The 14,726-nt window shown below is 36.4% G+C and overlaps 1 protein-coding gene across 2 annotated transcripts; it reads right to left on the bottom strand.

The window, feature by feature from the left end:
• Positions 1-1,405: 1,405 nt before the first annotated feature.
• Positions 1,406-13,723, bottom strand: kcnk4b (potassium channel, subfamily K, member 4b). Of its 2 annotated transcripts, none has more exons than XM_083563789.1 (8): positions 13,385-13,723; positions 11,968-12,079; positions 10,258-10,522; positions 8,515-8,629; positions 8,204-8,364; positions 7,827-8,013; positions 6,085-6,227; positions 1,406-4,692 (listed from the first exon to the last, which is right to left on the bottom strand). In XM_083563789.1, exons 3-8 carry the CDS (start codon positions 10,444-10,446, stop codon positions 4,069-4,071), a joined length of 1,419 nt encoding a protein of 472 aa, XP_083419915.1. In that variant the 5' UTR covers positions 10,447-10,522; positions 11,968-12,079; positions 13,385-13,723; the 3' UTR covers positions 1,406-4,068. The 2 variants fall into 2 exon arrangements, with proteins under 2 accessions (XP_083419915.1, XP_083419916.1); XM_083563790.1 differs by having other exon boundaries at positions 13,418-13,657.
• Between the last annotated feature and the right edge of the window lie 1,003 nt (positions 13,724-14,726).

Genomic DNA, 14,726 nt, shown 5'->3' with positions numbered 1-14,726 from the left:
AAAATATTTTCTTACCATTTTTTTTTTTTTTTTACTTCTGTTCTGTGCTTTTTGTTTTGTTTAGTTTTTCTTACATGACTGGTTTTATAGTCCAAAAAATAGTAGAGTATAACTAAATATTGTATGTGGTATTGGTTTGCTATATTTTGTTATAATAATGTCCTCACTGTCCTTATATCTCCAAAAAGGAGTAGTGTGGGATGGGTAAAATAAAAAAGTAATGTTTTTCTGTGAGCACAGAACCATCAAAACAGAACATTTGTGGAGTAGAAAAAGTTGCTTAATCAGACACAACCACGATTTAACATCAGAATTTTGCTAAAGCAAAAACAGCTTAAATCCATGGACTCATCCTGTTCGGTGCAAAAACCGTTGGTGTGGGAAAAGTTCTTTCAGCCCACTTTTGATTCTCATTAAAGAATGCGTGAATGGCTAAACCCACATTTTATTGGATGCAGCATGATAAGACACCATATCACAGAAGTGTATTTATGCTACAACTCACAATACATCTACAATACGTGTCATATTATTTAGGTCTACATCACAAAAAAAAGTTTAAAAAAACAAAAAAAAAAACAAAGAAAAACAAGTCTTTAAAATTGTAACAAAGAAAAATATGCTCAAATAAAATAAATAAAACAATACAAAATACATTTTAGCATTCAAACAACTATACTTTCAGTATTATTACCTAAAATTTATGAAGTATTTTTTTATCATGATATTGTTATCATATTGTTATTGGACATAAAAGTAAGTTTTTATTGCATCCTTTGGTCTGCACAGTCCTGATGTTTCAACTGTATCAAGTATCTTTGTGCTGAAGCAGGAGTGCTCATTAATTCCTGATGATCGTGGTACAACACATAAAAAATATAGTCGAATTTTGTTCTGGAGCTCAAAACGAAGCACAGAATGCTACAAAGATCTGTAGGTACTTTCAGACGTACTGTAAATTGTAGGAATTATTTTGTAGATGACAGGAGGGAATCATTGATCTGTTTGCTTTTGTTTCACTTTAAACTTAGATCAGCCAGCTAGAAAGAAAAAGAAAGGACAAGAAAAGAGAGGAAACAAAATAAAGGGTGAGTTGAGCTGCAGAAGAGAAGGGAATCACTGATTCAGTGCAGAGTGCACAGTGTGAATAGGTGATAGTCTGGCTTGAGCAGAAGCAGAAGAAAAACAGCAGGTATCTGTAGATGTGTCAGGCCGTGTATATCACAAGGCTATTCAACTTAAGCTTCTGCGCACACACACACACACACACACACACACACACACACACACACACACACACACACACACACACACACACACACACCTCACAGACACATAGAGCAACCACAGCATCTGTATCAGCTGCAAAAAACAGCCCAAATGATGACCACTACAAACACAAAAATGTGTTGAGGGCAAACATTTTATTACAGGAAATACGATTGTTCTGCAGGTCTTCAGTTTCTGATGAAAAATGATATGAATTTTTTTTTAATCGATCAGAAACAGCAACTTCCGTAAGACAGACACCAACAACCCGAACATCCAAACCTACATTTCTGTCATGCATTATGGATTGCATTATTTATTTTTCATGTAAAAACATGCTGTTTAGAGATGATAAAGTGCATTCTCCTTCAAACCAGTGGTCTAGCATGAGATCCTTTATTGAAACTATCTATACTAACCAGAGCAGGCTCCAAGCATCCTGAGTCAAAAGGCAACATTCTGACGATCAACAAGGTTGATCTGTAATGAGTATATACTGAAAGCACATATTTTCGAGTTGAATAATACTTTAAAAATCATAAAGAAATAAAAGTAAATCACTTGATTTAATTAAATTAATGAAATATCAATAGGTGAATAATTAGTTCAGTGAATAAATAAAGATTTAGATGATTTCTTGTGAGGTAAATGATCATGGATTTATACGGCTTTCTTTGTACATGGCTCCTTATATGATCTGATGGATACTCTCATAACTGTAAGTCAAATATTAATAAGGAATAAAACACACTTGTGTGTTCAGTTGGAGGAGAGTAATCAATACCAGAGTGTTGAGATGCGATGCCAGGCTAAAGAGGATTGTTTTGCTATAACAGCGGGTGTTTTAATTTGACTTACACAAGGGGAATTTGCCAAGGCTAACATAATTTTCTTAGGCTGACACATTGTACGTTGAATGCGTTTATACTTGTATAATGTTGGGAAACATAACTGTATAACTCGAGTTCTAACATTCACTTTAAACAGTTAATAGTTAATTAAATCATCATTTAAGTTAAAAATCCATTAAATAAATAAATGTAAACAAGACATACAAATTAAATTTGTCCTGCTATAGAGAAGCCCTTTATCCGGAAGTCTTGTTATATAACATAAGCTGTAGCTTTTCCTCTAAATGTTATAGTTCCTTCCAAAAGGATAGATAAACATCCCCTTAGAAAATCTTTCTTTTAAAGCTGTTCATGTCAATTTTTCACCACAGAAGGCCCAGTAGACCTGACTATAGATCCCATAACATATTACAGTAAGTAGATGGATGTAAACCTCTAATTCTTTAAAATGAATCAATACTTACTGATGAGACCGAATCAAGATGTTAACAGTGCCAAGGTCAAATTAATCACGCTGCTTCAAATCCTTTTTAGCTTCTATAGCTTGCACAGCTTGTCAGAAATGCATGTCATTATGCATATACACATTTTATACAGACATCTTTTTTTTTTATCTTTGTATTTCCTAGCTGCAGACAATGCTCAGGGTCAGCCTTTGTACAATGTCTCTGAAATTCGGTTTGCCATGCTGAGATGAGATGAGGGGTTCCTGTTGGTGTGATATTTGCAGTTTGTGCATGTACTCCAAAGTTTGCAAAGCATATCCATCTACAGAAGAGGTTTGATTGAGGTTTAGCATTGTTTTTCCTGGTGTCCTCCTTTGACAGCTTTCCATTAATGTCCTTTGGCATCCTATAGGATTGTACTGCTTTTTTATTTGGGTAAGGCCGCTCAATCACGTGAACGTGAACTCTAGTTTCCTTTACCGCGTTTACATTTTTATCAATGATGGTGGCTTCTTAAGATGGTCAAATTATTCATTTATCCTGTTTTTACTGATAGTTGGAAGTTTTAAAAACATTTCAGGAGTCGTCAATGCATTAATGTAGACAAATTGAATTTAGCACATTAACTGAAGTTACTAGATAATAAAAGCAGAAACTTTGAGTTTAGAAAGAAAAGAAATAAAAGAAAGACGTTTTTTACTTGTCACATGTACATTACAGCACAGTAAAAAAAAAGTTCTTCCCATATCCCAGCAATGTTAGGAAGCAGGTGTCAGAGTGCAAGGTCAGCCATGATACAGCGCTCCTGAAGCACAGAGGGTTAAGGGCCTTGCTCAGGGGCCCCAAGGTTGGCAGCTTGGTGATACCGTGGCTTGAACCCCTGACCTTCCAATCAGTAACCCAGAGCCTTAATCACTGATCTACCAAGGAGAAATGGCAAAAAAATCAATAACCTTTTTATCTTATATACAAACCGTCTTTCTGTCAGATAAAATTTTGCTTTATTTTAGTTCCAAAATGTAATCACTGATTAGTGTGGTCATCTTTACATCTGGGTGAGTTTTAAAAAATTATCATATGGAAAAAAAAAAAAGCGTGAGGCACCAAAAGGCACAAGGACTAAAACTCCTGGGTCAGTAATAGGCATCAGAATGTAACGGCAGAGAATGTGCATTACAGTGCACAGTTTAATTGAGAAATTGTAAAGAGCATTAAAGCAGACTGAAGGCCACTGAGACAAGAGCTGAATGCACTGAATGTGTATCACAAAGGCAATCCAGCACCAAAAACAGCCAGCAGATGGAGCTAAGAGCTTTGGAGTCTATGCATGGGTGATGGCTAAGTGCCCACCTTGTGTCATCAGAAAATATTTTACTTCCGCTTCTCTCTTTAACATTAAATCATACACATTGACAACAGGAAAAGTGTAAACCAGTGTATCCAACGGTCCCTAAAATGCACTTCTGAGGGAGCACCTTTCCCTCACAATGGATGGCCACTAGTTAATGGTCTGGTGAAGCAGGTGGGGTGTTATTGGGTGGTGTTATTAGAATTCCTCCATTAGGTGCCATATGCTGCTGTTTGGTTGGGCTAGTTTTGGGTGTTTTTTTTCCTGCCGGTCTCCTGGGACGTCTCCTCTTAGCCCTGTGAAGTGCAGCTGTTTTAGATTCGGGCCTGTCCAGGAGCGGGTCCAGGTGAAGTTTGCCGCTAACAGCATCTGAGGACTCATCAATATAAGCTAAATTTTCTCCAAAGTAATCCAATGGCTGTGAGAATGTGGGGTCTGTTATTTCTTTCCTCACAACCACATCTGGCACCTTTTCTGTCTGGGTTGCCTCTGAGCTTGCCTCAGAATCCGAGTCTGATTCATTGGATGTATATGAGTATGAGGATCCAGATCCAGATTCAGATTGGTCGTCATAATAGTCGTCGTCTCGTCTCCTGTTTTTTCCTTGACCGACATTGCCATGAGCACTTTGGCTGTTTCCCTGACTGCGGTGACCATGGCGACGCTTTCTCCGTCTACGCTTGAATGGGTCGTCCAGTTTGCCAGAGATGCGGAAGTCGACAGACATGTTCTGGATGTTCTGCGTCCAGTCAGTGGCATGGGCTCTTAGACCTTCCATCTGCAAAATAGAAACATTTAGAGAGTTTTTATTCTATAAAAACAATAAAAGAATAGATAATATAGCACCAGGCAGGACAAGGTTTGGAGACAAATTGATCTGGACGCAGTCCAAAGTGAGTGATTAACTTCCTTCGAGGTACATATGATCAATAATCTACAATATGTACCATAAAAGGAAAGTTGAGGAGTGTCATTGAGTGAAATTTTTATTTATTTATTTCCATAAAATTATATTTGAAATATATATGAACTTATATTAAAGAATCTATGTTTTACAGATTTATGCAGTCTTTCATAGTATTTCCCACCCACTGAACTAATCAACCTGGATTCAATTGGGTTTATTTAATTGGGATTAAATCATCATTTAGAGACTGAGAAAATCAAAATAGTTTACTAATGAAAACATATTTGTATTTGTATAAGTATTTACCCCATTGACTTAGAAACCCTAATTGAATTCCATTGAAACCGATCACCATTAAATGTCCCATAATTAGTTGAACGGAGTCCATCTGTGTGCTATAAAAGTGCTCTTAGTATACAAATAAAGCACAAACACAAATCTAGGACCAAGAAATCAATCAGGTTTGGTTATAAACAATATATTAAACCATTAAATGTATTATTATAAAACTGCTCTTAGATGGCCAACATCCAAAACTCATCAGAGATCAGGTAAAGAGGGGATAGGTCAGTGAGGCAAAGTCTTTTTGACTTTGCGCTATATATATATATATATATATATATATATATATATATATATATATATATATATATATATATATATATATATATATATATATTTTTTTTTTTTTATTTAATTTAATTTTTCGGTTAAATTTTCTTACATTTAGGGGGAAGAAATGCTAAACAATGAAATAAATAAAAAATAGTTTAAATTTGTTAGCCTTCATTTAATTCAGGTAATACAGATGTGCTCAAAGTGCAAAGCGGAGACTAAACCAACTTGTGGTCCGCCACTTAAAACATCCTATGGGAATTCAGATTATAACTATGTTCTGCAGGTCAATAGAACTGCATTCGGTGCATGCGTACCGAACCGAAAGCTTTGTACTAAAAAAGTGTGGTACGAGTACGTGTACTGTTACACCCCTAATAAAATAGAAAATTTAGCATACTATATTGACACAATATTTTTTCAAAATACACTTCAACATTAAGTTAGAGTTAATTTGTTCCAGGACGCAACTAATAAATGTAGAAATGTTCAACGAGGTGAATACTTATACAAAGCAGATCTGGACAGTGATTTTAACTGTGGCAAGAATTCCAGTTGCTTCAATTTACCGTCGTGCATTGTTCTTAGTAAGATGAGGAATAAACTTAATGGCATCCATACACAATACTAGTTTCATCTGCAAATTACCTCAGCACGGGTCTTTCTCGACAGGACTCGTAGCCAGTTGCCAATCATGGTGAGAATGGAAGCAAAATAAGCCAATCCAAGTAGGATCCAAAACCACACCAGAGGTTTATACCAGTGGTCTGTGCCTTCAGCCCCTCCATCACCTACATAAGAGGTTAACAGTAATAACATGACTTATACCAGACTAAATATGATAACAGCTGAGTCAAAGCCAGACATAAAGCCAACAGAGAGATCTTTTGGAGAGGTAGGACCACATTAAAAATAAATTTTTACTTATTCTATAGGCAACTGAGAAAAAGCAGCTGAGTATTGACAACAGACACTGAACCAGAATGCAAGTCTAGCAGCTCATTCTGGGCCGTTTTAAACAGGGTTGCTAGGTTTCAGCAAAATATCCAGCTAAACCACTACCCAAAAACAAAATATCTGAATTTAGCTACACAAATTTGGAAAAAGAAAAACACATTTCCCTTTTTTTTCTTGGCATTTGTGTAAATAATAAGGACACCATATAAACAGGTTTATGATATACAGACATGTTTCATTCCATAATCCCCCTTTCCCTCTGCCAATCTTTACAACAAACTGTATCAACAGTGGATGTAATAGAAATACTGTGTGCACTTGCACTTAAACAATATATCTTAGGAGCAGCAGGCAATTTTTTTTAAAGCAACCCCTGACAACCCTGCCATTATCTGTCCTGCTTGCTGCCAGAATTTAGAGAACGACTGCTTTAAGAAAGAAACAGTGGCTGCGTTCACTCAACAAACACATAATAGCTGAATATATATATATATATATATATATATATATATATATATATATATATATATATATATATATATATATATATACAGTGATGAAAATAAGTATTTGAACACCCTGCTATTTTGCAAGTTCTCCCACTTAGAAATCATGGAGGGGTCTGAAATTGTCATCGTAGGTGCATGTCCACTGTGAGAGACATAATCTAAAAAAGAAAATCCAGAAATCACAATATATGATTTTTAAACTATTTATTTGTATGATACAGCTGCAAATAAGTATTTGAACATCTGTCTATCAGCTAGAATTCTGACCCTCAAAGACCTGTTAGTCTGCCTTTAAAATGTCCACCTCCACTACATTTATTATCCTAAATTAGATGCACCTGTTTGAGGTTGTTAGCTGCATAAAGACACCTGTCCACCCCATACAATCAGTAAGAATCCAACTACTAACATGGCCAAGACCAAAGAGCTGTCCAAAGACACTAGAGACAAAATTGTACACCTCCACAAGGCTGGAAAGGGTTACGGGGAAATTGACTACTTATTTTCCTCACTGTATATATATATATATATATATATATATATATATATATATATATATATATATATATATATATATATATATATAAAGAAGCAAAATGATTTATCAAATGAGTGATAATGTCTAGAAATGAGTTTAATGGTCTTTAATGGTCTTTAATTTAATGGTCTTTAATGGTTTAATATCTGGTTCACTGTAAACTTATAATAAGAAATACTTCATATGTTTGACAGTATAGAACATTTTCCACTGAAGACATCTTTTTGCAGTGTAAATTACCTAACCTGCTCCTTATCTATCTTTGTTTTTTTTTTTTGTTGGAACCTTGAGCATGAATATTTTACACTACATTAACATTTCTAATGAATAGAAATGTACAAAACATGTTCCAATTGATAAAAAACACAATGGAAACTGAACTATACCTGCCACATAGTCCCCAAAACCCACAGTGGTGAGGGTGATGACTACAAAGTAGGCGGATTCAAGCAAGGACCAGCTCTCGATTTCCTGGAAGATTAGAGTGGGCACAAAGACAAAGAGTACGCAGCCCAGCAGGATGGACAGCACAGCGGTGATGATGCGAACAATAGTAGCACTCACTTTCCACTTCTGTCAGCATCAAAACAGAAGAAAATTTACAAGATAATTTAAAAGAAAAACGTATGAATATAAATGTATTTATGGTAGCCCGAAAATTTATAAAGTATCTAATGAAATATGTGCCAGTGTAAAGGGTAATTTAGTCACTGATAATTTATGCAATTGCATCCTCATTATCATAATCATCTCAGTCTCTCACCAGGAAGAGCATCTCAATCTTGGCAATAGCATTCCTCAGCCCAGTTCCTAAATGGTCCCCCACTCCAGCAAGCAGGAACCCAAACATGGGGATCCCCACCAGGGCGTAGCAGATACAGAACAGCTGACCCCACTGTGTCTTTGGGGAGATGTTCCCATAACCTGGAGCCCACAGGAAAACGCTATGTGATTCGAGGCCCTGATATTTATAGAGAACTTGGAAGGTGAACAATCCATACAATGCATGATGCAGGCCAATGGCTGGCAGTTAAAAGGGAACAGGGCTCATGCAGCATTGTGGAAATGCCATACCAATGGTGGTAATGATAGTGCCAGAGAAGAAGAAAGCACTGGCAAGGTCCCAGCTGCTGCTGAACGTGTCATTGTTCTTTGGGTCGACCCCAGCCCCAATGGCATCTGTAACCTTCTGCAGAGGAATAAAGAATAATAGTTTAGACGGCTGGCATGTTTAGACAGCAACCGAGTACACACCATCCTGGCATTCCTTCCGCTTGATCAGATTACTGTGTATAAGGCGTCATCGGGTATCCATGGGCTGAAATTGTGGCAATGAAAATATCACCAGCCATCAGGTTTATTTTTTTCTCTAATTAACTTAGGTCAAATGTCATTAGTGTAACAATGAGAGTTGACAGCCAATCTAAACTAAACATAACACCAAGTGATTCCTTCAGCTCTGCACATTATGGTTGGGCAGCCACATATTGTTTACCACTAGTAATTACCTGCAATACGTGTGTAACCAATTACTAGTGGTCTCTTTTTTCCCCCTTATTTGTATTTATACATTGTGTTGTGTATATACTGTATACTATAGTATGTGTCTATTTTTATTTTATTTTTGCATTTATTTTTTCTTTGTGCTGTAACAGAGAAATGACCCCATCTTATCTTATCTTATCTTATCTTATCTTATCTTATCTTATCTTATCTTATCTTATCTTATCTCATTGTCCATTTTCTTTTGCACCTGATAATAAATAATACTGTAACCCAGAGCCTTAACCACTAGGTGTAATTTGTAATTGGGCAGCTAAGTGTATTTAAAATTATAAAATTATTCTTTTTTGTCTTCTTTTTTAGATGTACTATTATTATTATTATTATTATTATTATTATTATTATTATTATTATTTTGTCAAACAATAGGGTTTAGATTTGAGTTAAAATGTCTCAAAAATGGCCTCCTGTATACTTTTACTGTATTTTTATGTATGTTAATATGTATGCTTTTGTGTATGCTTATGCATGCTATGTGTACAAGCATATAATTTATATGTATATTGAGTATATCCAAGAGTTGCAGCTTGGTATGGCTGGGATTTGAGCTCACAACCTTCAGATCCAATGGCAAATGCCTTACAACTAAGCTACCATACTCTGCAAGCATGACATTTTACTGTATAAACAACCTGGCCACATGAAGATTTCTATTTATTTGAACTGGATTTGTTGCTAAGAGCCACACTTCATTTTACTGCTTTTTGAAGTTTTGGCATAGACTGGCTTTCTGGCTGCTTCTTGAGTTGTACAGTTGCCTCTTAAAGTGTTTTTCTGTAATGAAATTCTTCTGGTCGTTAGGAAGCAAAATCAGCAAATTGGTGAATGAAAATATACTTGTATTATGTCATCACCCCGCCATCTTGCAGAGCATATCTTTGCATTATGCATAATGGGACAAGACAATGTCTTTCAATTTTGTCTTTCATGTTTCACTGCATGGAAGAGCAGTGACATGCAGAAGAGATTTACTGTTAATGAAAAATTACATGAAATGTGTGCATTAATAAAATGTTGTAATCTGTGTATGCAATTGTAACATAAAACAGCACAACTGTTCACAAATACTACTTAATTTGTTTCCTATAAGTTACAGTGTTAAATTTCAGTCATTCTTTTGAAGTTTTATATACCTATAATAGTGGTTTACTCTTTGAGACATAAAAGGACAATGGACACACTTAGATCAATTAGATCAACATTAATTTATCCACCTAATTTAAATGAAACAACTGCATATTCTGATTTCTGTACCTCTATCAGTGCTTGGAGCATATCAGGGCTCACACAAGTATAATTGTCCAGGAATTCCCGCCTGGTATCCAGAAGCTTGATGTGGACTCCTTCCTCATACGGGGTTTCTAAGTAGTGAAAGACCAGTGCTCCCATGACCAGGTAGGCCAGCACACCTGCCAGGATGCACAGCAGTGTGGTGCAGCGCATGGCTGTTCTTCTGTTAAGACCCGAGGTCACCTGCTTTCTTTCTCTGCTGCCAGTGCTGCTCCTGTCTGTACCAAGCCTGAGAAGAAGGCAACATCATACATCAAATGTAAAACACTAAGAGTGTGATCTCTTGTGAATTCTTTTTTAGTTATATCATCAGATTAGCCATTCAACAATGACTGATAGTTCAATTAGCTTGCAAATGTGTTTTATTTTATTTTAAACTCAATAGAAGTGATTTACTTCAGAAGAGCAGAGTCATCTTGAAATTGACTAATTTGAGTACATCATTGATGGACAAAGATGGGTCGTAGAAAAGACGAAACCTCAGAGTTCATACTCACACGGATCCAGAGTTTTCAAAAAAATTACTAAAGGAGGAAATTTAGCCTTCCACATGCACTGTCGTCTATTTCTATTTTATTTTGTCTCTTCGTACGCGTTTATAACAAAACTATAAACCATTGTTTTCTATTTAGTCGAATGAGTATTTGTACACTGTTACTATTACCTGTTTTATCTTAATGCATTTATGCTCTATTAAAATACTATACTCATAAATACTAATAAATAAATACAATTAAATTAAAAAAGTACAAAGTACAAATACAGTAAATAAAGGTAACTTTTTACTTCTTACATTTTGATTTAGACTTTAAAATTACTCATGACAAACCTCCAAGTTCTCTTCTCTCATACAGCCATTAATATATACTATATATCAACTGAAATTGTATTATACTTTAGTTTAAAGATTCCATTTAAGCTTATCAGCCATAAATTCTTTCATTTTGCAATGATTTTCTCATACTGCACAATGCAATGCTATCACTGTCTGTGTACTTCTGAATATGAATAAGCCACTAGACTGCACTGTGGAACTTGATGAGCAAATATTTTTCAGTATGCTGGAGTAAGTATAGACTCGTATAAAACAGGGGGTGTTTCCACTGCATCACTCGAAGGCATAAAATCCATATACAGTCATTTGATCATGCATATTGTAGTAAGTTTGGCTTATTTGGTAACGTTACATGGGTTATATGGACGTTTATTGGAAGTCATCTGATCGAGTGGTTGAAAAAGATTGACATGGAACGTGCATTTTATTAAAACTCTTTCATTATTTGAGATGTAAATTATGCAAAACTGTGATAAATGTGTATCATTCAACCCATAAGTATGTGAACAATGTTTGAAATAAAAGAATTTGTAGTTAGTGTTAGTGACACTCCAAGGGACCACGGATGAAAACTAGCCATTGGCTAAATAAAATAATGCATCAAATGGAAACATTTATGTTAAAAATTGTACATGATCACTTTTCAAATACATTTGTAATAAAAAAAATTCATAACACATTTGGTAAAATATGATAATCCCAACACCTTTATTTATAATCTGTTACATATCGATTGAATATGACTTTTATTAAAACCACATTATTTGTGTTAATATGTTTTTTTTCTTTTTCCACATCCAATAGAGGTTATGTTGAAAAAGCTGGAATATTATTTGTACCTCTCTCTTCTGTTTTTTCTTTGCTGCTTTCTCCAGCTGGATTTGTGACTAAGGATGGAGTCTCGGGAGCTGTAACTAGCAGGAAAATCCTCACAGTCAGACCTCGGAGACACTAAAGACAAAGAAGTAAAGAAATGTCCTCAATTATAATGACAATCAGAATACACCTAATTTTGTCTGTACATAAAACAGTGGCATGAAGTTGTAAAATATTTTCATGAAATACACTGGAAACCAATTATTCTATAATCCCAGCCTGTATCCCAGCTCATGCATGACTGGCAATAATACAGCGTATTTTTGTCTTTTCATTTGTTGAACAATAGTACAGGGTGTGTTTGGCACCTCTTTAAACGTTCATGTTTTGGAACAACATTGCACAGGAATAATCGCAGATGCACCTGTGTTAGGTCAACTTATGAACCATATGCCCTTTCCCCCAGAAGCCATTGGAAACGATGAACCATTCCATGGAAAAAAAATATTTTAGCAGCTTTGGAGTGAGACAGAAGAGACATGCAAAGTTAATCGATCATGCAGTGATCAATGCGCTACGAATGGGAATAGCATTTTAACAACTTAACAACTCTGGAGGTCTATAAAGGAAATAAGCTCAGGGTTAATGTGATGGTCTGTAACTAAGGCACAGAGTATCTCGCTTGAGTGATGATGTTGATATTACTAATGTTGCACAAATAAATGATCTGACCACCCACAAGTTGTAATTGGATTTTATGGAGGGGGTGAAGATTCAAGTGGTAAGCCTATACCCCGAAGGATGATACTGAGAATGGTGTGTGGTGGTCTGGCTGGGTGAATGTGTTTGTGTGTGTGTGTGTGTGTGTGTGTGTGTGAGAGTGTGTGAAGGTCTAGATCCCGGGGGTGGAGAAACACATTTGTGTGACAGTTTAATAGGCTTGAGCTAATTCAGATAGCAGGAGTTGCTGCTGACTCTACAGCTGCAAGATCAACACTAAAACCAGAACAGCACTGTACAGAAACGAGTACATACACATCACTGTAATGCACACATCCCATTACATTAACCCAAGTGATATCCTAATATCTCGATTGAAATCTCATCAGATCATGCTTTACAGCTACATTGACGAGTTATTCTTCTAAATTCACGTCTGCACAAGTTTCTAACAAAAGTGGTGTAATTGCAACACCAAAAGCAGCATGTTCACCCTTGCAGCTGCATGACCATGCATGACCAACTCTGATGCACAGCTTATAAAGTACACAACTGGACGGAACACATGCACGGTTACAACGGAAAGACTTGCACAGTAACAAGCAAATTTCATACACGGCATGACTGTTACAATCTACAAGGGGAGCGAACACTTCAGAGATTGTAAAATCACCACAAAACCATTTCACCTAATAAACATTCATGCATGTAGACACTCACACTGAGACTCTCACGCCTGTCTCCATCTCCTACCTCAGAGCAAATGGTCCACGGAATTGAAAGAGGCAACCACAAACTGTAGGACCCTGTCCAGAGAGTGTGTGTTGCTGGGTGTGTGTATCTGAGAGAGACTTTGCTGAGTGCCCAAGAAATAAAAAGATACTCAATCAAATTGGTTTGCAAGTTTTAAGAGAGTGGTGCACTGAGTGTGTTTTGGTAAAAGAGGGCGGGCTGAGCAGGGAATGAGACCGGGACGAAATGAATAGGTACTACTGTGAGAGAGAGAGCGAGAGAGAGAGAGAGAGAGAGAGAGAGAGAGAGAGAGAGAGCAAGAGAGAGAAATAAAGGGAGGGGTCGATGCAGATATTCAGAGCCTGATTGAGCTGCTTAGTTCACGCTACAGTATATGTTTTGCTTTCTTTTGCCATTTCACATTTTTACGTTCCTCCAGTGGACATAGTCAGCATGAGATTGGGAGACATTCTATGAAATATTTACAGAGAATGAAAGGGGGAATAGCCATCCCTTTTACAATCTGTTAAACCTGCAGTCTGTCAAATCACACACAATTAACTCATGACTCAGAATCTCCCTCAACTGCTAAATAAGTATTTGTTATTTCTGTATATGTATAAGGATACACACACACACACACACACACACACACACATATTCATATACACACACACATATATATATATATATATATATATATATATATATATATATATATATATATATATATACAGTGAGGAAAATAAGTATTTGAACACGCTGCTATTTTGCAAGTTCTCCCACTTAGAAATCATGGAGGGGTCTGAAATTGTCATCGTAGGTGCATGTCCACTGTGAGAGACATAATCTAAAAAAAAAATCCAGAAATCACAACGTATGATTTTTAAACTATTTATTTGTATGATACAGCTGCAAATAAGTATTTGAACACCTGAGAAAGTCAATGTTAATATTTGGTACAGGAGCCTTTGTTTGCAATTACAGAGGTCAAACGTTTCCTGTAGTTTTTCACCAGGTTTGCACACACTGCAGGAGGGATTTTGGCCCACTCCTCCACACAGATCTTCTCTAGATCAGTCAGGTTTCTGGCCTGTCGCTGAGAAACACGGAGTTTGAGCTCCCTCCAAAGATTCTCTATTGGGTTTAGGTCTGGAGACTGGCTAGGCCACGCCAGAACCTTGATATGCTTCTTACAGAGCCACTCCTTGGTTATCCTGGCTGTGTGCTTCGGGTCATTGTCATGTTGGAAGACCCAGCCTCGACCCATCTTCAATGCTCTAACTGAGGGAAGGAGGTTGTTCCCCAAAATCTCGCAATACATGGCCCC

The sequence above is a fragment of the Silurus aristotelis genome (assembly GCF_946808225.1).
Source record: "Silurus aristotelis genome assembly, chromosome: 16".
Classification (NCBI taxonomy): Eukaryota; Metazoa; Chordata; class Actinopteri; order Siluriformes; family Siluridae; genus Silurus; species Silurus aristotelis.
The sequence above is the reverse complement of the archived record's forward strand: the minus strand, read 5'-3'. Positions and strand labels throughout refer to the sequence as shown.